This window comes from Pristis pectinata, chromosome 5, assembly GCF_009764475.1.
Source record: "Pristis pectinata isolate sPriPec2 chromosome 5, sPriPec2.1.pri, whole genome shotgun sequence".
Lineage (NCBI taxonomy): Eukaryota > Metazoa > Chordata > Chondrichthyes > Rhinopristiformes > Pristidae > Pristis > Pristis pectinata.
Genome location: NC_067409.1, coordinates 50,069,588 through 50,094,917, shown reverse-complemented (window position 1 = coordinate 50,094,917; position 25,330 = coordinate 50,069,588). Strand labels below are relative to the sequence as shown.

At 39.5% G+C, this 25,330-nt stretch overlaps 1 protein-coding gene across 1 annotated transcript in view; it reads left to right on the top strand.

Moving 5' to 3' along the window:
* LOC127570556 (polycystic kidney disease protein 1-like 1) overlaps window positions 1–24,137 on the top strand; it is a 95,386-nt gene extending 71,249 nt beyond the window's left edge. Inside the window, exons 43-49 of the mRNA XM_052016219.1 lie at window positions 1,551–1,785; window positions 4,320–4,460; window positions 6,819–6,953; window positions 17,050–17,214; window positions 20,114–20,275; window positions 20,731–20,876; window positions 23,390–24,137. Coding sequence (XP_051872179.1) covers window positions 1,551–1,785; window positions 4,320–4,460; window positions 6,819–6,953; window positions 17,050–17,214; window positions 20,114–20,275; window positions 20,731–20,876; window positions 23,390–24,137 — 1,732 coding nt within the window. The remainder of the gene's footprint in view (window positions 1–1,550; window positions 1,786–4,319; window positions 4,461–6,818; window positions 6,954–17,049; window positions 17,215–20,113; window positions 20,276–20,730; window positions 20,877–23,389) is intronic.
* Window positions 24,138–25,330: the final 1,193 nt, after the last annotated feature.

Here is a 25,330-nt window from a genome sequence, read left to right as displayed (position 1 = left end):
ATTATTTATTTCATGAAGGACTGTTACAACTTTACATCCTAGAATTTTACAATTTTTATAGTATTTACACTGATTGTGAACCTTTGGATATTAAGATATCTTTATTAGTCACATGTACATTGAAACACACAGTGAAATACATCTTTGAGTTGAATATTCTGGGGGCAGCCTGCAAGTGTCGCCACGCTTCTAGCGCCAACATAGCATACCCACAACTTCCTAACCCGTGCGTCTTTGGAATGTGAGAGGAAACCGGAGCTCCCAGAGGAAACCCATGCAGACACGGGGAGAAAGTACAAACTTCTTACAGACAGCGGCCAGAATTGAACCCGGGTTGCTGGCGCTGTAATAGCATTACGCTAACTGCTACACTACAGTGCCTGCCAATATTTCTGTACAATAGCATTTAGCTCTCTTCCCTGCTTAACAATCTTTAATTCCGAACTCTACATTTAGCCCTGCCCATGTCCATAACATTTTTATCTACACTGAATGTCATCTACCTGTGAGTCTGTGGGGCCATTCTCCATTTTGACTCGGTCCAATTAAATCTTTATTTCTTATTGAGAGCTCAAGAGCTCATTGACTGGATTTCAGTTTCTCTACACCTTTTTCCATGCAGAACCTGTGTCTAAGATGGCGTTACTCAGCACAGGGAAATAATTGATTACATTTTTTTATTTTGAATATAAGCAGCTTCAAGCCATTCCCAAAATTATAGAATTTTAGTGATGAAAGTGAAATGTTATCACTCACAACAGCATTAAAGCTATGCAATTGAAATAATCAGAATTCCTTTGAGTAATCTGCATAGATATAATTTGATGTGTGTATTAATCGCTTTTGATATTTGAAGCAGATGTTGAGTGTGTCACCTTTTAAGTTTGGTATTTGATATGGTGATTGAGAATTTGCTACTATTTCTACCACAGAGTGTGAGAAAATCTCAATGTTTTCTTCAAGTATGTTATTAGGAGGGCAGAAAGTTTTTGACTGTGAGAAACTGAATGCTGTCACCCTTTCTTGCACGCTAGAGCTTGTCATTTTTTTTAACCATTATTTTACATGAAGCTAAGTTTGAAGTGGAGTGTCACTACTCTCTGTCAATGTCCCTGGTTGTATGGAAATCAGTAGGTGAAATGTGATGGAATGGCAGAACATGGGTATCAGAGACTCAGAATAAACAGGGACCAGCCTTCCCTTGCCATTATGTTTGAGACTTCTGAAGAAACCCTTTCCTCAAAATGAATCATTTTCTTAATTGTTGTGATCTATTAGGTATAGTTACTATATTAAAAAGAAAAGTAAAATTACTTTATCTTTTTGAAATGTTGCAGAAATAGGAACATTAAATTCTACAATGACATAGCTATTGATTGGGAAACAATTGAAAAAGACTGGGAACAAGTTAATTTTCTGTATGAAAGGCAATGCTAAATGTACCGGATTTATTAAACTAATCTATGAATGTGAACACACTTCTACTAAAAGTACACAATACATGAACACTCGCTCCACTATTTTCACAAATACCTTGCTCAAAATTTTAGGAATGAGGCCTATACAACGCTACTAGCATTGAAGAAGACCAAGTGGATTGATCGGAACACCAGAGCAGTGATAGTTGAGTTCACCCTCTACAATCCCCCCACCAACCTCTTCACAGTTGTGTCTCTGTTGGCAGAGTTGCCACCATCAGGAGGTGTTCTTCCATTAGTTCATATAGAGTCAGTCAGCATCTACCAGGAAAATTCTCTTCTGGACTATTTCATCATGGCCTTTGAGGTGAGAATTTCAGGTAATGAATTAAAAATATTATGTATTTGTGTATGGGTTATACATGAATAAAATTTCTTAAAATTGGCAAGCTTCAGCCATACAACATATCAACAAAATACTTAGATGGCCAAGAATTGTTCCTTTTTAGTTTTACAGCACCAGATCTACTTTTTGAAGTTTTCTCCCCCTCCTTTAGCATTCTGTTAAGTTACCAGACATTCAAATCTCAAAGATAATTTGTATCAGAGACAATAATGCATTTCGATCCTTGTTCAGAAGAATGCCCTGATTACAACAGTCATGAGACTGTATTAAATTTGTACCCTCTTGTTACTGTACTGACACAATTGGCATACTATTTAAGATTTTGCTCCTGATTTTCCTGGGCGGTGCCTGACACCCACACTTCCCTTCCATGTTCTCCATTCCCTCAGACTCACTTACTCCAGTGTGGCTGCTGAGGCACTTGGAAACGTTTTAAACCAAATTAACAAACCTTTAAATAATTAAAATATATTAATTTTTTTCAAAATTAATAAAAATCCACTAAAGCCACTTAGAAGTAGTTAAAAACATTGAACAAAACACACATAATTTTAAAAAGTTGTCTTTCCCACAATCCTACAAAACCTATTCAAATGTGTGGGCTCACTGATCCTTTGTCAGACCTAACCTGGTGTGAGATCCTCGAGCAGATTCCCAGCAAAAGTGCAAGCTGCTCCTCCTCCTCCAAAGGACTCCATGGGCAGTGAAATTGCTGGTAGAACTCAGCCAGTAGGTTTGTGACTTCTGCATCAATGCGGGTGTCCTGAAACTCACCCTCACTATTACTGAGAAGTGCCAGCAGCTGTTGAATTGCTGACAAATCCTGGGACAATCATGATTTAAGGGACATTGGAATAAAGCTTCATCACGCATAGGCTGAAATTCACTGCTACAACTCTTGTTGAGCTGAGCTTCTGACTTCATATGTTAAAAAAGGGAACAAAATAATTTCTTGAAAAAGAGTATAATGAAATATCAGAGGCAAGGATTTGAACACCTTATTTTTGGAGAGGAACATTGTGTGGAATTGGTAGGTTCAGTAATCTTTTCCAGGCTGCAACATTCTTAGATTCAATCTAACATCTCTGACTTATGGCTTCTTGAGTCCTATTTTAGATCACTACTTTATGTAGAAGTATGAATGGTTCTGCACTGTGGACACAATTCTACTTGGAGTTGGGTTGAGTGCCCAACCTGTTAATCTGAATTTGATTGGAAACATTTCAAGAAACATAATTAGGTCTCTATGCAGCATGAAAATGTCACAACCCTCTTAGTTGCACAACAGTTTAAATTATTAGAGAAAGGATTTCATGTGATGTAGTTAATTATATTCATGTTTGCATCCACACAGTGTTAGTTCAAGAAGCAAGTGTTTCTGCAGTTGGAATTCTAAAATATCATTAGTTTGATAGTTTAGATTGCAAATGTCACTGTTGATACGTGACTAAGCCATCTCATGCTGAGCGCACAGCAGGGCAAGTCGGAGCTCTTATGTATTGTTATAAATGCAGGTCATAAACTAGCAACTTTCATTTCCTCTAAGTTGTTGGAAAAACTGAGGTAATGTGCCTAGCTTCAAGGCATCATTACAAATGCTGCAGCAATATGGCTGAAAGCTTCATTTTATTACAACAAAACGGACATCAAATTATTCGTTTCTAAAACCTGTTTGGATTTCTATAATAGAGTTGAGTCAAAAAAATTTACAGTTTTACCTAAGAATTTTAACACTTATTAAAAGAAATCCAAATTTCATAGGTTTAATAGCTGTACCATTTATACATTTAATAAACTGTACAGCAATATTTTACATTTTACTTTCATTGTGTTTTTCAGCTTTTGTTCCTGGTCCTTATTCTACTTCACCTGTATTTCCAGGTGTGCAGGATGACTCAGAGAGGTATTCTGAGTTACTGGCGAGAGCCATGGAATTGGCTAGAGGTCAGAATCTCATCGTAATAAATTGTTATGCTTTAATTAAATTAAGGTCTTTTGCTGTTCCTTTGTGGGTGAAAAGATTAGGAAATATTATTAAAACATTCAAAGAATAGGAGACAATAATTGTCTGATTTTTGGGGGTTGAGACTGGGGAGGAATAGAAAAAAGAACCATGACACAAGTCACTTCTGCCAAGTTCACATCCTGTGCATGTTTCAAAAGTGCTTAATTGACTGCAAATCTTAATGGGATATCCTGAAATACTGAAAGATCCAGTTAAATAAATGGAAGTCTTTTCCACACAAGTTAAAGAATTTTCTATACACTTGCAATTTAATTCATAACTAACCCCTATGTTCCACTGCATGGTCAGTATAACTACTTGTCCTATTTTTATAACATTTACTTTTTGAAGTAATTTATCAATTTTTGATAGTTTTATTGATTGGATTAATTGATCCAGCTACACTTAAGTGTAATAAAATGTAACTTTTAAAATACATTTCTGAGTGTGAGGAGCACTGTTTGTCAATCTGTGTCCTGTTTTTCTCCAGGTTGGACTTGTCATAATTAGTATCTTTTATTATGTGTATTATGTGTTTTACTTCGTATTGGCTGTGGATGTTATTGACCATCTTCACAGTGGATATTTCAAAACATTTGTGGATATGAACTTCATTTCTGCGTGGATAAAGGTGAGTTACAGGAAGGAGAAAGTAGGATATGTGACGGGAAAGCAAACCAAAATGGAATGTTTTCCCCAATATAAATATACTTCGCAGACACTACATTTTTTTGGAACAGTGAGGCAGATTTTGAAGGGAATTGCTGTCACTTCCTTGGGCAAGTGCCAGCAAGTTTGGGATTTTTGCATATGCATGTGCAAAAGTGAGAGTCCTGATCGACTTGACATCTGTTGAAAGTACTTTTCATGTCTTAGCTCCTCCATCAAATTCATCATGGAGTTCAGTATCAGAGCATGATGTTGTCAGATTTCCCCAGTACTGGGAAGTCCACCTGAACAACTTGCATCAGATTAGGTGTAGATCAGGGATCGTGCCTTCATTGATTTCAGTTGAGGAGAATGACTGCGAGGGATTAAGTTGAGTGTTAGTTTTGTTAGATACTCCATTAAGAGATCGAGGTGATGTATTAAATCTAGGTTTTCAAAAAGCATTTGAAATAACAGTCTACTAATTAGAGGATAGGTGATTGGTTAAAGAACAAAAGAGAAAGTTAGAATAAATGGGTTGTTTACTTATTGGCAGAATTCACTAATGGATTAATAGTGGGCCCCAGCTACTTGATGAAATGACCTAGATGAAAACACAAAGTGCAACATATCCAGGTTTGCTGTTGATGCAAGGCTGGCTCAGAGAGTCAGTTAGGATGATGATGCAAAAGATCTAGAAGGGATACAAATAGGTTAAACAAGTGAGGTGCCAGGATCACAATCAGTCTGGGAAGGTTGGGTAAGGATCATGCCTGGTGGGAGGTAGGTCAAGTGAGCCCAAGGAAGAACAATCTTACTAAGTTAAAATGGACTTAACTGTAACTGGTTACCAGTGTTGGTCACTAAAAGCAGAACTCCTTTAATTAAGGGGCCATCCATAGGACAAACATCCATGAGTGGAAATCTTGGCTTGAGCAAACTTGACATCCAGGGAGCTTTAGAATACCACCCTTTCCTTTGTGGAAACTTGTTCACCATTGAATCTACGTCTTGAATGTCTCAAATAGCTCTGTCAGTGCTTTACTTTTAAATAGTTGTCACCAGTTCACTTTTGCTAAATCACTTCTCAGTCAAGTAAAATCTATAACATTAATAAATCAAATGGAAATAAAAACAGAAAACTGGAAATACTCAGCAGGCCAAGCCACATCTGTGGGAAGTGAAACAGAATCAACATTTCAGGTCAAAAATCCTTTATCAGAACTGGAAGGAGAAAAAAGAAACTTGTTAAACTGCAGGGAGCATGAGGGAGGGGGGAGGTCTCTGATAGGGTAAAATTGGGTTGACCATGGGAATAAATCTAACTGAATTCTGATCACAATCACAAAAACACTCTCCCCTGATTCTACATCCACCTATCAACCTTCATGACTTCATTCACAAAAACTAAATCCAGATTTGCCCTGCCACATACCTCATATGCCCCAATCCCCTCTCCTTGTTACCCACATGCTCCTGAGCTACAAGTTGTCCTAGGAACAATTTAGGAATTGTGTGAATCGATATATATGTACTGATTGCCTTACAGTTAAAATGTGGGTAATTGAAATCCCCCACTATTATTACCCTATTGTTTTCTGCAATTGTCAGAAATATGCCCAGTAAAAATCAAAAAATTCAATGAAGGGTCTTCCAGCTGAAATGTTGACTCTGTTTCCCTTCCCACAGATGCGGCCTGACCTGCTGAGTGTTTCCAGTACTTTTTGTTTTTGTTTTAGAACTATGCCTAAGGTATTTGCTCTTCTTATTGCCTAGGACTATTTAGAATGTCCTTTTGATCAACCTTGATTGCTTCAGTTCATAATCCTTCAACACTTCATCTCTTCTCACAGCTGTGATTGTACTTCGACCAATATTGCCACCACTCTCTCCTTTCCTATCCCCTCACCATTTTGTCCAAACACCCTGTAGGTAGGAATATTGAGCTGGCAATCCTACCCTCCTTATAGACTTGTTTCTGTAACAGATACATTATCATACATTCACATGATTGTCTTCACTTCATCTGTCTCATTCATTATACTCCTTACATTTAGCTATAATGCCATTAAGCTTCTAATTGACTTTTTTGTTGTCAATTTTCCAACCTTTTTTGTCCTGTCTTCCGAATCTGAAACACACTATCCACAAAACACTCAGTCCCCCAGATGGACTACGTGGCTGTCAACTGCTGTTCAAAACTCAGAGCCTGAGGTCCTACAGCAGGCAACAGTTCCCACCCATTCCATCCCCAAGAATGACATCTGTCAGATCAGTGCTACTGTGTGAAAGAAAGAAGCAGGCTTTAAACAAAAAACTAAAATGTTCATTTTATTCTCAGGTGAAACGCTTCCTTCATGGTTTGCTTGTGTTCCTGCTCTTAATAAAAAACATCCATTTATTACGTGTTAACAAGGTTATGGCACCCTGTGCAACAATGCTGCGGCTGTCCTATTCCAGTCTGATGGTACCAGTGGTAAGGAGCAATTTTATTTCTGCCAAAACTTGATTCAAGTTGCACAAAACCAAGACGAACCTCAAGTCAACGTTTTGGCCCAATCCCGATATCCCTTGATTTCCTTTGAGTCTGCGAGCTTCTTTTCTGCTTTCTATCGCCTAACCATAGGTCCATCCTTGCAGCTTTGATCTTAGGCAGTACCTCAGATTCATAGATGACTGGCTTCTACTCCAGTTCTGTGGGTTCTGAGGTGGGTGATGAGACCAATGTGGAAGACACAAGAGACTGCAGATGCTGGAGGAACTCAGTGGGTCAGGCAGCATCTACTGGAGGGAAATGGATGGTCAACATTTCAGGATGAGACCCTTCGAAAAGGTCAACTGTCCATTTCCCTCCATAGAGGCTTCCTGGCCCGCTGAGTTCCTCCAGCATCTAGTGGGATCCTCAGACTTTGTAATAGGTGGGGCAGAAGATATGTGACAGGGCAGATGGGTCACGGGAGATGGTGCTTGCTTTATGCTACTTACAGAGCTTCTGTATGGTCCCAGCAAATGGATTTAAAGTTCTCAATGTCAACCCAAATGGTCCTTCTCTGTTTTGAGTGGACACGGGCCAGGGATTCCCATGAGTCATTGGATATGTTCCACTTTCTCGAGTAAGTTCTGAGAACATTCATGATCCTTTTCCTCTGCCCACCTGAATATTCAGTTAAGTTGTCTGACAAAACCTTGCTTAACAGGTAATGAGAAGTACACGCCATTAGATTCTTCATGCAGTCTCAACACCACCACGTCATCCTTACGGCTGCTGTAGTGCAAATGAATCCATTGTCCATCGGCTTCTGGAATGTGAGTTTTCCAAGAAGGTCTGGAAAGCCTTTGTCAAGGTTCATCCCACTAAGTGCATAATGCATGACTCTGTGCTCCATGAGCTGTTCCCAGGGACACATACTGAGGCAAACAATAACTGCTGTTAGGAAATGATTGACTCAATGAAAATTGAACTTTGCTTTGCCCAAGGTGTGCTGGTCATCCATAATCAAATATTGCAGATGACCCCATATTAACGTCCAGGACTACGGGCTGGGGAACGCACTGAATCTTGGTGCAACTACCACAAATGCTCTATGGGAGATGGTCACAGTTTAGGGCTGTCCTATCACTGTACACTTGAGGCAATGGAATACATGCAGAAACCCCTCAGACTTATCGCTCTTGGAAGGTTTGTGATAGAAAAATTGAGTTCATACTAATGTAGCATGAATAATACAAATCTTGTAAGTATATGTCTCGTGCTGTGAATGGTGACATATGAATATCCTGTTCTATAAAACTGCAGATGCTGGAATCTGGAGCAACAATCTGCTGGAGGAACTCAAGAGGTCGAACAGCATCTATGGGGGGGGGAGAGAGGGAAGGAATTGTCAGTAATTTGAATCTAAACCCTGCGTCTGATGCTGCTCAACCCGCTAAGTTCCTCCAACAGATTGTTCATTGCTCCTGTATTATATATTTGCAGTGCTTATTAATGAAGTGCGTTTTTGAAAAAAAATTGTCTTGCACTTGGTCGAGGTACCTTTGGGAATATTGGTTTTCCTTGAGTGCAGCCAGCATCAGAAATGTCTCTCTCAGAGCCAAGTGAGCCATGATTCAGCCAAATTGACACTGTTATCATCAACTGCCTGTGAACTACTTTAAAAACCATAAGGCAATTGCAAGAGTTGGAAAATATAAAAATATATTAAACTCTGAAAGCCAAGAAACAAACTTGTTATCTTCACTTATCTTTTTTAAACAATTATTTTTATTTCCGTGTGTTTAAACAGTTGTTTTATACTTTTTTAAAATTTAGTTTTCTTTCTTTCCTTCATCCCTGCCATGACATGAAGCACCACTACACACATTTTTGTCACTGTAATATTTTTAATGTGTCATCTCCTGACCCTCTTTAGTTTCCTGTAAAATGTTTTCAGAGATCATAATACTGGCAAAAGTGATTGTTCCAGGCTTTGTAATTGAGTGCAGTCCTACTGGAACAGCATCCTGTGACAGGAAACAAATATTACAAAGGATGTTCTCTGTTGGATATTGCCAGGATATCCATTATATGGGATTAATTTAACCATTTCTTCAATTTTCACTTTCAACAGGTTACACTTATATTAAGTCAATAGTGTTACATGATGTGATATCAGCTCCTTGGTGGGCAACATCCAAACTAAAATTTGTTTGGAACAAAGTTCAGTGGGATCATTTGGAGTTGGTTTTTCAGCTGATGTACATTTAAAGTTCATAACTTAGTCACATTTTGAGCAAAACCTTTGTTCTTTTAAGCATGTCAAATGCATACATAAACCAATTTGACATATTGTTTTTGTGCTTCTCTCTGTTTACAGTTGTGTGGGATTATAGTCATTGTGGCCTACTCCTGCCTGGGGAATTTGCTGTTCCTGTCAGAATCCTATTCATTCAGTACTGTAGTGAGAGCTTTTCAGACATTGCTTATGTACTTCATGGGTACTAGTGAAATGAGAACACTTTCAACTCTCTACAAGATAAACCAGCTGTCCATTGCAGTCTATTATGGAACATTCTTTTTTGCTATGACAATACTATGGGCTGGATTGGTAGGTATCTTGGTGTATTTCTTATTGTCATGTTTGAAGTCCTGTTGTGTTTTAAAATCTATATGCTCTTACCTCTAAAAATACACATTGGTGCAATTTTATTAACTACATAAGGAGTGATTCATTAACTTGTGTGAATACACAAGCAACAGCTCAAGGCTAGTGTATTGAAAAACTTAACTGCAGCCTGCTGAAGAGAAAAGATGGGGCAGAGAGAGGGAGGTTTTTAAACCGAAAATGTCTAAAAGCAGTCAACTTTATTCTTAGTAAATCAGTGAGAACTTTCACCGAGGTGAAAGACTGATTGAAATCCTCCTACATCAGGTAACAATTTTTTTGCCACATGATTGAAGTTTATCAAAAGCCCAGTCATCTACAACACTCCCAATTTGGTTTCATTAGTAAATTTCAACAAATTCATCCTTGGTCATACATGTTAAATGTGCAAATATAGCTGTAGTTGATCATTGTACTTAGCATGTGCAACTGTATCTAGGTAGCATCAAATTAAAACTTCACAATAACTAATAAAATGCTGACTATAATAACTGATTTCCTCTCACATTCCTGCTTATTCTGGGAATAATTCAGGATAGTCAGTTTTGTTGCTGCCAGTTTCCCACTCTAACAAATAATTTCCACTAACTTAACCTTCATGTTGTCTCCTCCCATTTTGTAGCCTGTAGTATTCCACCCTTGCCCTGCTGCTTCTGTGCAAGTATAATCTCTGCTCCATGGACTTGTAAGCAGTCCAAATCCACAGGACTGCTGTGAATTGAGGGAATGCCTTGCAGTACTGCCTTGTCCTTCTGACCTTCCCACAACCAATCTGACAACTCTGGATGTCTGATTTAATTGACTTTTGTGCTGTTGCTAAAATACTAGTATTTGTCAAAAACCTTCATGCCTCAAGTTGGCCATTTAAATCAATTCTAATACATCTTTCCCATTATGCAAAGCCAGTGAGCTAGGGGATCCGAGGACACATTTTCTGCCGAGTGAGGAGAGGTGTTGTGGAGGAGGCAGCAATGGGTGGTTTGGGAGTTGGGATGAACGCAAATGATGAGCAGGGTAACAGAAGCCAGAGCACCCACAATAGGGATGAGTTGTGAGGGCCTTGCATTGGTAATGGTTCAAGGGACCAGAGAAAAGATTAGGACCTGAGAGTGCAACAGCAACTTGATCAGGCTTGCATTACTTCCTGCTAAACTTTCTGTGGTAACTGTTTGCTATTAGTGCATTCTCTCCTGTTTCTTATTTTCCTTCAAGCATTTCAACACTTTTCACCCCTGGTCTATCTTCACCAGGTTTGTACTTTTCATTTCTACTGCACCTTGGTTAGGACAGAGCTGGAAACACTGCTTCAGACAAATGGTTGTTTAAAAAAAAATGCAGAATGCACTTGAATCAGAATCAGATTTATTATCAGACATATGACATTTGTCATTTTGCAGAAGCAGTACATTGCCAAGATGCAAAATTACTATAAATTACAATAATAAATAGTGGTCCTTGAGACAAGCACCATATTACTTACAAGAATATGTTGAATTGTTGGTTGAAGAAAGGCTAAATGGATAAAGATTGTACCAAGTTGGATTGCTCATGTTAAGAATAAGTTGAAGGGGCTGCACAGTACATGCTCCTGTATTAGAATCTCCATTTTTTAAAAAATATTTTTTAAGGGACATGGTGGTGAACCACCTCCTTGAACCATTAGAACCATAGAACAATACAGCACAGAAAACAGGCCATTCGACCCTTCTAGTCTGTGCTGTAACATTATTCCACTAGTCCCACTTCCCTGCACCCAGTCCATAACCCTCCAGACCTCTCCTGTCTATATAGCTATCCAATTTATTCTTAAAACTTGAGTGAGCCCGCATTTACTATATCAGATGGCAGCCCGTTCCACACTCCCACCACTGAGTGAAGCTCCCCCTAAACTTTTCCCCTTTCACCCTAAAGCCATGTCCTCTCGTACTTATGTCTCCTAATCTAGGTGGAAAGAGCCTACTCGCATTAACTCTGTCTATACCCCTCAATTTTGTAAACCTCTATCAAATCTCCCCTCATTCTTCTATGCGCCAAGGAATAAAGTCCTAACCTGTCCAATCTTTCCCTGTAACTCAACTCCTGAAGACCCGGCAACATTCTAGTAAATCTCCTCTGCACTCTTTCAATCTTACTGATATCCTTCCTATAGTTAGGTGACCAGAACTGCACACAATACTCCAAATTTGGCCCCACCAGTGACTTATACAACCTTACCATAACATCCCAACTCCTATACTCAATGCTTTGACTTATGAATGCCAGGATGCCAAAAGCCTTCTTTACAACCCTGTCTACTTGTGGTTCTGCTGCTGACACTGCTCCTGCAGTGAATTTAGCCAGGGAGATCCAGCATACTGCTGTTTCTCTTATAATTATGCAAGTTGTAAGAATAACAAATTTTGAGAGGCAGATGGGGAAGCAGTTACTATAGGTTTTGGCTTCATGGCTCTAAACCAAAACCTCTTAAAGCCAGAGTAATACAGCACAGATACAGGCCCTTCAGTCCAACGAACCCATGCCAACCACAGTGCCCACCCAGCTGGTCCCAATTTCCTGTGTTAGGCCCATATCGCTCCAAGCCCTGCCCCTCCACATACCTATCCAAGTGCTTCTTATACTATTGTACCTGCCTCAACCACTTCCTTTGACAGCTCATTCCATATACTCACCACCCTCTGTGGAAAAAGTTTCCCCTCGAGTCCCTTTTAAATCCTTACCCTCCCACACCAAATCTATGCCTGCTAGTTTTGGACTTCCCTACCCTGGGCAAAAGACTTGCCATCCACCTCATCTGTGCCTCAATTTTAAACATGGCTATAAGGTCACCCCTTATTCTCCTACATTCCAAGGAATAAAGACCTTGCCTGGCCAACCACTCCCTATAACTCAGGCCCCCTGGTCCTGGCAACATCCTCACACATTTTGTGCACACTTTCCAGTTTAACCACATCTTTCCCATAACAGGGTGACCAAAACTGTACACAGTACTCCAAGTGTGGCCTCACAAATGACTTGTACAACTGCAACATAATGTCCCAACTCCAATACTCAATGCTCTGACTGATAAGGCCAGTGTGCTAAATGCCTTTTTCATCACCCTGTCTGCCTGTGGCACCACTTTCAACAAACTATGCACTTGTACTCCTAGGTCCCCCTGTTCCATTACACTCCCTTGTGCCTTACCATCCATTGTACAAACCCTCTGCTGGTTTGACTTTCCAAAGTGCATCAGCTCACACTTGTATCAAAATCCATTTGCCCCTCCTCAGCCCACTTCTGTAGTGGATCAAGATACCCCCTGCAATCTACGATAACCTTCTTCACTATCAACACCACCTCCTAACTGTGTTATTCAAACTTACTGATCAAGCCTTGTGTATTTGCATCCAAATTACTTGTATAAATAACAAACAACAAGGGTCCCTACACCAATCCCTGTGGCACACCATGAGTCACTGGCCTCAATTCTGAGAAAGAACCTTCAACCACTACCCTCTGGTTCCTACTTCCAAGCCAATTTTGAATCCACTAAGAAGCCCTCCTTTGATTCAGTGGGATCTCACCATCCAGAGCAGCCAACCGTGCGGGACCTTGAAGGCCTTGCCAAAGTCCAAATAGACAACATCCACTGGCCTACCCTCATCTACCTTTCTGGTTACCTCTTCAAAAAAAAACTAAGGTTTCTCAAGCACAACTTTCCACACATGAAGCTATGCTGACTCCTCCTCATCAGAGCCTGTCCCTCAGACTTCCCTCCAGTAACTTCCCCACTACTGACATCAGGCTGACTGGCCTGTACTTCCCTGGCTTGTCCTTACTACCTTTTTTAAGCAACAGAACAACATTAGCCACCTTCCAGTCTTCAGGAACTTCACCAGTGGCTAATGATGAAGCATACATCGCCACAAGGGCCTCCATAATTTCTTCTCCATCCTCCCACAAAATCCAAGGATGCACTCACTCAAGCCCTGGGGATTTACCCACCTTAATGATTTGCAAGGCTGTAAATACCTCCTCCCTGGTATTATGGATGTTCTCCAAAACATCACCTTGTTTCCCTTATCACTTGAACCATGATTTTCTCCTCAGAAAACAGAAATTTGTTAAAAATCCCACCCATCTCCTGCTGCTTGAGACACAGTAGCCCTGTTGATCTTCAACAGGACCTACTCTCTCCCTAGCCAACATTTCACTCTTTATATAGCTATAGAACCTCTTGGGATTTTCCTTAACCTTACCTGCCAGATCCATCTCATATGCTCTTTGCCCTCCTAATTTCCTTCTAGACTATTCTTAATCTTTTTACAATCAAGGTATTCACTTGTTCCCAACCTCCTAAACTCAATGCAAGCTGACCTTTCTTGACCAGGGCCTCAATATCCCTTATCAGTCAAGGTTCCCCAAACTTGCCAGGTTTACCCTTCACCCAAACAGGAACATGCTGCTCCTGGACTCTTGATATCACACTCTTAAAAGCCTCCCACTTGCCATTTGTTCCTTTCCCTTCAAACAGGCTCACCCAATCGACCTCTGCTAGATCTTGCCCAATTCCCTCAAAAACCAGCCCTGCTCCAGTTTAGGGCCCTAACCTGTGGGCCTGTCTTATCCTTTTTCCATCACCATCTTAGAACTAATAGAAAGTGCTCCCTGACTCCCACTCATGACTTGCCCTGCCTTTTTCCTCTAAGAGGAGTCCAGTATTACACACTTGAGTAGGGCCCCCTCTCTATAAATTGACTCAGGAAACTTTCCTGGACACATTTCACCCCATCTAAGCCCTTAACACTTTGGGTAGTCCAGTCAGTACTGGCAAATTTAAAGTCTCCCACTAATACAACCCTATTCTTACAACTATGAGCAATTTCTCTACACCCGAGTTCCCACTGACTATTGGGAGTCTAAAATACAGCCCCACTAGAGTGACCCTCCCCTTTTTGTTCCCAAGTTCTACCCATACAGCCTCACTAGACAATTCCCCAGGAATATCATCTTTAAGTTCTGCTGTTACATCCTCTCTTATCAAAAAGGCAACACCCCTCCTTACCTGTACCTCTGTCACACCTGTAGCATCCATATCCTGAAATATAGAGCTGCCAGTCCTGCCGTTCTCTCAGGTATGTTTCTGTTATGCCTCTTACATCCCAGTCCATGCTCTGAGTTAGTCCACCTTGCCTGTTAAACCTCGTGCATTGAGATAAATGCAGTTAACTGGGTATTCCTTTCCTGTCTTTACTGTGCCCCTGGCTATCCTGATTTCTAAACTTGCTCTTGCTGGCTACTGCTTTCTCCCATGACTTGCTCCTGCTCAGAGTCCCACCCCCTGCCAATCTAGTTTAGCACTACCCTCCTGTGTAGCACTAACAAGTTTCCCTGCAAGGATCTTGGTCCGTCTCTGGTTCAAGTGCAACCTATCCCTCTTGTACAGGTTGCTTCTACCCCTGAAGAGATCCCAGTGGTCCAAGAACCCAAACCACTGCCCCCTGCGCCAGCTCCTCAACCAGAAAATCAGCTGACTTATCTATTTCTGACCTTGCCTGCTCACAGCACCAGGAGTAACCCAGAGATCACTACCCTTGAGATCCTTCTTAATTTCTTACCCAACTCCCTGTACCCATTCTGCAAGACCTATGTCGTTTGTACAAACATGTATAATGACCTCTGACTGTTCACCCTCCCACTTGAGAACTTTCTGCAGCTGCTCAGAGACATCCTTGACCCTGGCATCTGGGAAGCAACACACCATCCTGGCATCTCTTCTGCATCCACAGAATCTCCTGTCTGTCCCCCGCACTATCGAGTCTCCTATCACTATCACCCTGTTTGACTGCACCCCTTCCCTCTGAGCTGGTCACAGTGGGAGAGACCTGACTACTGCTGCTGCTAGCCCCTGAAACAACATCCCCTTCAAGTGTATCCAAAGAGGGAGATATATGTTTGTGAGGGGAATGGCCACAGGGGAACCTTGCACTGACTACCTACTCCCCTTACTTTTCCTGGTGATGACCCCTCTATCAGAAGCTTGTACCTTGGGTGTGACCACTTCAGTATCATCTATGATACTCTCAGCTTCCCAGATGGTCCCAAGTACATCCAACTCCAGCTGCAGTTCCTTGACCCAGTCTGTCAGGAGCTGCACCTGGGTGCACTTCCCATAGTTGTAATTATAAAGGAGACTGCAAGGTTCCCTGACTTCGCCCATCTTGTAGGAGGAGCATTCCACTGCCTTAACTACCATCCTGCCCACACTGAATCAAGTACCAAGGAGCAACAGCAATACAAAACCTTACCCATTCTTACCTGTGCCTCCTCAGTGAAGCCTTTTTAAAGATTCACACTCACTCCCACCACCTACTCAGTCTCTTCACACCAAAGCCTCAGCTTCCCCACTCTTCAACTAGCCCACTCTCACAATAACCCCTCTGCTTGACCCTACTTTCTTTTTATTGGCTGCTGTTAATTAGCTTTGGCCAATCAACTTCCAATTAACTAACAATTAGCAAACTTGCCTCCTAAATTCCTGTAAAGTGAAGCTCACAAGCAAGCCTTGTTTAAAGCAATCTGTTTATAGAAAACAGATATTTGTCAGTTTTATTTAATTGTATTGACAAAATCAACAAAAACTGTACTGTACAAAAACTAAACAATGTAGTGTACCTTTTAGTATATAAAACTGGGTGGCTGGATAAAAGGGGAAATTTGAGTGTGTTTACAGAATTTCTGCTTTGTTTGAATACTTATGTTTATTGACAATAGTATGTTAGTAAATTTGCTAATGATGCATTCTTTGTTCATGGCAGGAATGCATAATAGAAAATAATGGATATCATCTTCAATTTTACTTTCAATGTTTTAGTGCAAGTATAGATATAATAGCGGATGTACCCGAGTTCAAGTAATTTGTTGGTTGGTGCCCTGATGGTTTGAAATGGGCCAATGGCAGTTTGGATTCCATTTGATTCCCTCACTCCAAGCATGTCAGACATTGCTCCTCTCAATGCTGCATGATCCCCTAATATTTCAAAGCCTGTAAAATCACAGGATCTCCTGACTCAGACTTCCCTTCCTTCTCATTCTTAAATCCTGTGACATTGCCCATAGGTCATAACAGCTTAAAATGGATTTCTAGAGTTTCCTGATCTCAGCCATTTCCACTGTTCCCAGACTTTGGGAACACATTTACAAGTTCTTCCATACCCTGTGATCCAGGATGTTCCCAGTTGATAAAGAACATCTCTCTCCGATATTCAAAACCAGTGAGTCCAATTCAAAATTCCGTTCTAATATTTCCGCAGCCACCCCCTGGGCAAGTTAGTGTCCTATCACAATTTTGGATAAGCTCAATTTTTTTAAACCAGTGACTCAATGTGAACAAAGCAAGAGTGATCTGCTGTTTGAGTTTATTTGGAGATTAAGTTCCTTTGTCTTTTTCAGTTTATAGGGATTCTTACCTCAATGGCAGAAGAAGCAAAGAAATCATCAAGGAGTAAACACTTAGTGACATTCACTGATGTCGCAGATTATGCTCGGGAGAAGATTATGACTTTCACAGGAAGGAACAGACGCATAGAGGCAGATCATGTTTCAACACGAGGAAATGTAATGGCTGTGCATATTATATTAAATTTTCATGGTGGCAGACTGAAAGTAAAATACACGATGATCTAGGGTGTTGAAGCTCTGGCTCACTTTAGCCTACAGTGATAGCTTGTATCTTATCATTAGTAATCCCATATCTTCAGAATAGAACCAGAACAAAGTAGCATTGACAAAAGGGTTGGCAGAAGGCCATCTACCCTTTTAGCTGGGGATGGTACAAGTGCCAGAGGACTTATGAAAGGGAAGAAGGGGAACGTTCCTGAAAAGCCAGTCTTCAGAAGCAAAAACTAATTTAAACTTGAAAAGGGGAAACCAAAACTTGACAATTATCTTACATAGTAGGATGAAATTGGAAGCTCAATTAACATGTTTTTTCTTAAACTTTAACACTTATTTCCCACCATATCAACTTCCTGAAAGAGTATGGATAAATTTTAGTGACAATGCCCATTTATATTGCACCTTTCATATAATGCTTTGGAGGAATAAACCAACAAACGTGTCATTACAGAGGAGCTCCAGAGCTGAAGATGTGGCCACTAAACATGAGAAGAGTCAGAGGAATGGAAGGATCGGAGATTAGAGAGGACTGTAGGGCTAGAGGAGGGAGAGGTTTGCCTACAGAATGCTTTAAGCACAAGGATAATAATTTTAAACAAGGAGGCCCAACCTTTACCTGACCACACCTGGCAGGAACAATGGGCAGTTTGGGTTGGATTCACAGTTTATACCTGTGCAAACTTATTATTCATTGAAATTAATGAAGAGTAAAGTCAAGTGAGATTTCAAACAATCATCCACCCTGAATCTACTCCAATCCCACCAGATGTGTTACATTAAACTTACATAAATGGGGCTTCAGAGCTAATAGGGATGAAAAATAATGAATGTGGCACATGAATGGAACTTGACATAAATTCAGACACAGGCAGCAATAAGCAGATGTTTCTATAAAGCTGAGAGATGAAGTGAGGGATGAACCACCAGCCCTTGAGAATGATTATGGCTGAAAGTGATAAAAGGTTTGATGTGGATTTCGGCAGCAAATCGGTTCAGAAAAGGGTAGAGGAAAAGTGCTACAAATAGATGATGGTATCAAGGCTGTACTGAAAAAGATGTGTCTGAATAATATTCATAATGATGATGATGATATCACATGCATGTGATATTTCTGGGCTGTCTTGGTGGTACACCCACTTAAAGAATTTTGGAAAGAAAAAGATGTTGGATATGAGGCAGTAGATTACAAGGAGAGAAGAGTCAAAGGTGGCTTCATTTTGAATGGTGTGATTACAATAGTTTCAAAAAGGAAAGGAAATAGTAATGCATCAAAGAAGTCAAATCTACATTGAAAAAAGTGATTTAAAGCCATTGATCTGAAATATTAATTCAGTCTTACTCTCCCTGACCTGCTGAGAGCTTCCAGTATTTTCTGCTTCATTCCTCGAGCACCATTCTAATACATCGCTACGTAGATTATTACTTTGCCAGACTGTTCCCATTTTGTTTTCTTTCAGTCTATTAACATTGAAAACAAAGTCACTTCCCTTTTCTAGATGTTCTGATGGTAAAGACAGTTTCACAGGCTCTATCTTAGTTTTGTTAATGCTGTTCAACAAATGTTTAAAGATGCTGAAGATTTAACCAATAACTGTTTCACTTTGGCAACCTTCTCAAAATGTGAGCAATGAAAAGGGCCTTCTCCAAAGGATAAGGTTTAATTGTAGCCATAAATCTTGATTTGGTCTCTGATCTTACTGAGTTAGCATATTTCTGCAAATGCGTTGGTAGAAGAGCAACTCAATGAAATTGTTCACATTCCTGCTGAGGAAATGCAGATACATGAACAGGACAGCAATTGTTTCGTGGCTGAAACTGGACTCATGTGAAAGCTTCCCTTGTAACTCCTGAGATATAAAATATTTATATTATGTTCAGTTAAGCCCAATGGATTTTAAGTTCTCAGGAATGAGTATTAGTTTTGGATTGTTGTATAGTCCAGTGTTTTCAAATAGGAATTCAAACACTTTCTTTTTCATTTATTTTGCATGAATAAGATTACCCTTGAGAACTGGAAAAGGAACTGATGATTTTCCTGCTCAAGTGAAAATAACAAATAAGAGTAGGAAAATGTATCAGCCCCATCTGTTAAATATTTGTGATAGGATGAAATAAAAGTACATTTGATTTTTTATTATGATATTTTAGTTGATTCATTGGTCCAATGGATATTAATAGTTCTTTCAGCATCAATTGAGAATTTGATTTAGAAGTCTACTGTATAAATTAAAGCAAGAATATATTTGTAAAAATGGATTCAAACCATGTTCCTAATTTTTTAAACACTTTGGATGTATTAAAAATGTTGGGTTTTATTTATGAAGTAATTCTTAGTCTGGAATATGTTGTTTCAATGAAAAGATTGTTCAGTTTAGATCAACAGCATGACATTTAGTTAATTAGGGTAAATGAGTTGAAGCAACATTGCATACAATGGTAGGATGCTGATTTGCATCCATTAGTACCCATCTGTTGAACCACCTATCTCAGCCAAATCACAGCAAGCAGATATAATAGTTTAGATGCATGAGAACTCTTAGGAGAGGTGACTAAGTACTTCCTTTTGAAGATGAGACAAATAGCAATATTGAACCTGCTTTGGAAAAGATAATATAGTAGAAAAGTGGCTGAGAAAAAGAAAAGTAATTTGAGTAAAGGATAGCTCTTGGGAAGTGGTGTTTGAGAATATTAATGAAATAGTTTGTGCAAGAATTTGAAAATACAGATGCAGGTTTTTAAAAAATGTGCTTATGTGGCCTTGGATGACAGGTAAATAATCTAAAAGTATAAGTAATATTACACGAAAATATATTTGAACATATCTTTATTCTTCCTTCAGAACTTTTACTTGGATGAATTTGAAAACTTGATGGATGAGTTGTTGTTCCGCCTCAATGCACTGTCGAACAGTCTTCACTGCTCTCTCCCAGCAAAGTCACATTATCTGGAGGACAGTCCTTATGAATTGGCTCCTGGTTATTATTACAATCAAGAATCTGAGGTAAGAATTCAAAAACTTGAATTGGTTGATGCTTAATACTTAATGTAAGATTTTGAGACCTCCATTGATTTTGGTTTTAATTTCTTATGGCCAACTTTAGTTATTCATCTAGATTAAATTTATCTAAAATAATTAGATTGGTTCAAAGCAATATTTGTTTTGCCATTGCAATTTCATGCCCTAATGGGTGTTGGAAACAAAAGTTGTTTCAGATAAAAGGGCAAGCTAACCTGGGCTATGCATCATATGGTGAATAGTATAAGCAATAATTATGGAAACTTGGGGAACAGACCATCTACCTGCCTTTTGGCAGGTTATAAGTTTAAAATGGATCACATTTCAGCTAAACGTGATATTTGCTATTCAATTTATATGAGACATCTACATTCAAGACCTTTGCTAATCTCTTGCAATGTGCAAAAATATTTCAACCAAATAATTATTTTCTAACATAGGCTCACACGTTTCGTGAAAATCATTTGGAGCATAAAGTTTACAAACTCGAAGAACTATTCAGGAACAATCTGCAGATATATGAACTCTTAATACCAGGAAAAGAACACAATTCTGATTCAGACATCACAGATATCAAAATGTTAAGGTAAAGTGACTGTTAAGAGGAGTAAGTAAGGAGGAGTTTCTGCGTCCTCCTGGAATTAACTTTAAACTGTGCTCAAAAGCCCTTTGGCACGTTTGCCATGTAGAAATGCATACATATTTTATTAAATTGATTTTTCTTGGGAGGTTTGGGTGACAATCCTGGTCTGGAAAGCCAAGTTGTGTTCCCACTTTTGTTGTTCAGCAATACCTTATTAAAAGTACTACCAACAACCCTTTGCAGGTAGTTTTTGGGGCAGAAATTTGAGAACTCCTGTCAGAGGCATGCTTTATCCCTGAAATCTATTACACAAATTGGGTGCTAAGTGTTGGCAAAGGTTCTGCTCCTTTCAATGTTACTTGGATGCTTTGCTGCTAGGTCAGTCCATATGTCCCACCCCAGATTCTGGGTCTTCTACCTGGGAAGGAGTGTTGGTGAGAAAGTGCTGTAGATTTTCAGTTCATATTTGTTTACAAGGGTTTCCTTTGGTTCTTTGTTAATGCAGTTTTTAATGCCAGTATTTTCAAAGTTCTGATTTGGATTTCTATTGCTGTTCGATCTCTTTGATGACATGAACAATAGCAAGACGTTGTGGGATGGGGGTAGGGATGTCTGGGCACTTAATCTCAGAGCAATCTGGATACCGCTGTGATGAGGTAGAACCCTGAAAACCAAATAGTCCACTGATTAATATCTAAATATTAAATATAAGACTGTTTTGTACTCCTTTCATTTTGCACTTAACTCTTTATAGATCTTTGTAGGATTAATCTTTAAATAGCCCATTGTGGCTCTCTCTCTTTATGGTCCTCCACCATGTTGAGAATCTTTTATTTATCTGTGCTTCATTTCACTGAATTCTCCCTGCACCCCTCCAGAAAATGTATTGCCCCTCATTTCTCTGTACTTCCACTGTCTGCCAGCTACCTGTTCACTTCAGTGATCTATTTACTCCTGCATTCTTATGCATTTTACCATTCTCTCTCAATCTGTGTTATTCTGTCAACATCAATGTTCTACCTGCTCATGCTCAAATTGTTAATTGAGAAGGAGAACAAAAATGCCGAGCATTTCTGTTTTGGGGTCAATTATAATCTGAGTGCATATTGCACTGGAAGCTGTGCTGTTCAGAGAACTGATTTTTTTTCTTCACTCTATATATTCTGGTGAAAATAATTTGCCTACTGCCTTCAAAAAAAGTTCTGCCATGCAAATCTAATGCAGTCAGGTAATGGTTCAGAATATATTTTACAGTAATGTTTTTGTTTTAAAACTACTCTGATATATCAAAGAGCAATAAGCTGGTACAATGTTATTAATACAGCTGTAAATGAGTTTTATCATAAAATGCAAGCATCACATGTGAACACACAGTTCTAAATAAACAAAACTGAAATTAAAGGAATATACAGGACCATTTGTTACTTCTATTGGGGTCATTTTGGTGAGTGCTAGCTTCCTGTCAGATTTGGATCAACTAAGGACTCTTACAAGGGGGTCGACAGCATTACTAGACCAACAGTCCAGAGACAAGGTTCAATGATGTGGCAAGTTATTGAAATCCCAACATGGCAGCTGTTCTGCATTGTCTGGCTACCCATCTGGTTCACTAACCTTTAGGGAAGGAAATCCCTGCCCTTATCCAGTCTGGCTTATGTGACTGCATGCTCATAGCTGCTTTTTCAAACGGTCTAGCAAGTCACTCAGTTTGATGGCAATTACAGATATCTGATAAGTGCCAGCAAACAAAGCCTTCAGCTCACAAAATGATAAAGAAAAGCATGACAAAGATCACAAAAACTGAATGCAGCTTCTGCTTTAAATTCCATGGGTTTGTGTGCTTGCTTTGCCAATCATAGACAAATTGTGCTGAGAAAATAGCAGAAACTCCATGCCAGGATATTCCACAAATGCCCATATTGACCAAGGCAAAAACACAGTCATTTACCCCAACCACTATTACTCTTTTATCTACCATACTGTTTTCCAAAGTCTTTTCACTCTTGTTACTTGGGACATTTTCAAGTATCCATGCATACAACAACCAATACATCCACTTTATTTGTGCATTCTGATGTTTCAGAAAATATAACTTATCAAGTGTCAACAGTTATCCACAACTACACGCTGCCTGCTCTGAATTGCCCTACATTCTCCAAGTCATCAGAAATTTCTTTCTATCTTATTGATGCTTGACATTTCTCCATATCTTATTGGGCAAATTCATCTTTAGACTTTTAAAATGACCAAAGTCAACATTCCTTTTCATTGAATTGTGCATATTTTCCTTCTGTTTTCACCTTTTTACTTCTTTAAGATTCAGTGTTATTGTTAGAGCCAATCAGAAAAACAAAGATTCAAGTAGCCCCCAGCAATTGGATCCTGGCTTGACATACATTCACAGGCTCCTTTACCATGACCCTAATTGGAGAGACACATGGTTGGTATCAATAAGTTTCAAAAATTATGTTTTTTATCTCTGCTTTTCTGACCCATTGACTACTTTCTAATTTTAGGTCCAAGCTTGAATTAGAGACCCTTCATCAACTTCAGATCTCCCAAGAAAATATGTTTAGAACATCTGAGAGTGCTCAGAGTGGTCCTGGATCAGCCCACCCCCAGAAAAGTGCTGATGCTGATTCTTCCGTTCCACAGGATGACCTTTCATTCACTAATGACAATGCGATAAAGATTGTTCCCTGCAGTGCTTCAGATCCACCAGAAACATTTTGCAATGTCATTTCGGATTCTTATAACGTATCCACTCAGAATGGCTCTCAGCAATCAGTGGACTCTTTGAGTGCTGAACATTACAATCTTGCAAAACTGGGAGACACACTGCCCCACGTCTTGTGTGGAATTAAATGTCCAGAAAAGCAGGCAGCACAGACACGAATGCTTGAGAGCAGACTGACTGGTCAGCAACGTGGCTCCTCAGCCAGCACATCAGGAAAGAACCGTAAACAGCTTAAACGCTCACACACCACAGTTATTCAGATCCTTGACAACAACAAGGACTTAGCAGTTAAAGCGTTTAAAGTTTCGCAGCAAACTACGTGTGATACCTCAGGCCAGTGCCTTGGAATCCCGGTTGTCCAACCAAACTCCATACATCAATCTCCATCTGATCAAGTCAAAATGCCAGAAAGTCAGGCTCAAATTCCAGAGAATTCTGAAAGTGCAATCCAGTCTTCAGGGAACAAAGCTGAACAGGATGAAAATGTAGATGTGCCTGACCTTCCAGGATCCATAAAGCAGTGCTGATGACTGAATATTTATTAATAAAATAGAGAGAAGCTCATCCACCCTTGCATTTATTTTCTCTTTTGATTTGAAGAATTCTAATTTCAAACGTGCTCCTGTTTTTCTTTCTGATTTTCCTATTTAATCAGGCATATGAAATATATGATGAAATCCACAGTTAAAGAAAAGGGCAAGATTTTCCTTGAAATTCTTCATTTGCAAATGAAAATGCTATTACAGTCCTCAAAAGGTTAATGCATTTGTTAATATAAATTATAATATGGAGCCCTACTTCAAAAATTAACACTTTTTTTCTTGTTTAACTGTTCCATGCTTTTTTGGGGGAATTTGGGAATGTAATAGGGAGAAATTAGTTTTTGGTCATTGGTGCTAAACAGGTGTTAGAGTATTAGCTGCTAGTTGTATTCATGATCCTTGTGTCCTTTCAAGTCAATGGAACCAAACATGAAAATTAAGTGCAACTGGTGACTGATTCTTAGCCTCCTGATGAGTGTTAATGAAGAGAGAAAAATCCATTTCTTCTGCTCACTCAATCCCAAACTATGTGTCATATCAATCCTCAATACAATTTTTTTTCTATAGGACTTTGCTCCAGGAATATTCACAGTTATTATCTGCAAAATTTAACTGGAGGAAAGCAACAGAAAATAGGAGTGGGACATTCAGCTCTTTGGGATTTCTCCACCATTCCACAAGATCATGGCTGATTTTTCTTATCTGCTATTTTTCTCCTACAGATAATTGCTGAATGCCTTCTCGGAATTTCTACTTCAACCAGAGCCTTGCATTACTCTGCTCAAAACACTCACTTCCTTCCACCTCCTAGTACTCGAACTGCAATATCTCTACTATTTCTTTCTCTTTCTTGCCCCATTTACCACCAGCCAATGATCATCTCATTCTCTAATAATCATTCCACACTGGTGGTTTACTCTCAATGAAGTCCTTGTCACCCTTACTTGGGATCTTGTTCCAGTGTTCCATGGCATAGCCAACAACATTGCAGTTATGTTCTCATATTCTACATAAACTAACCACTAATTATCGTTTGCCTGTCCACATTCTTGCCATTTATTTTGCCAACTGCTCTCTATATCTGGCCAGTGGGTTTGATAGGAACATGGGAGCCAGTGACTTTAAAGGGAGTGTAGGAATAGGACTTTAGTGTTTGTATAATGAGCATGGGAATGGGC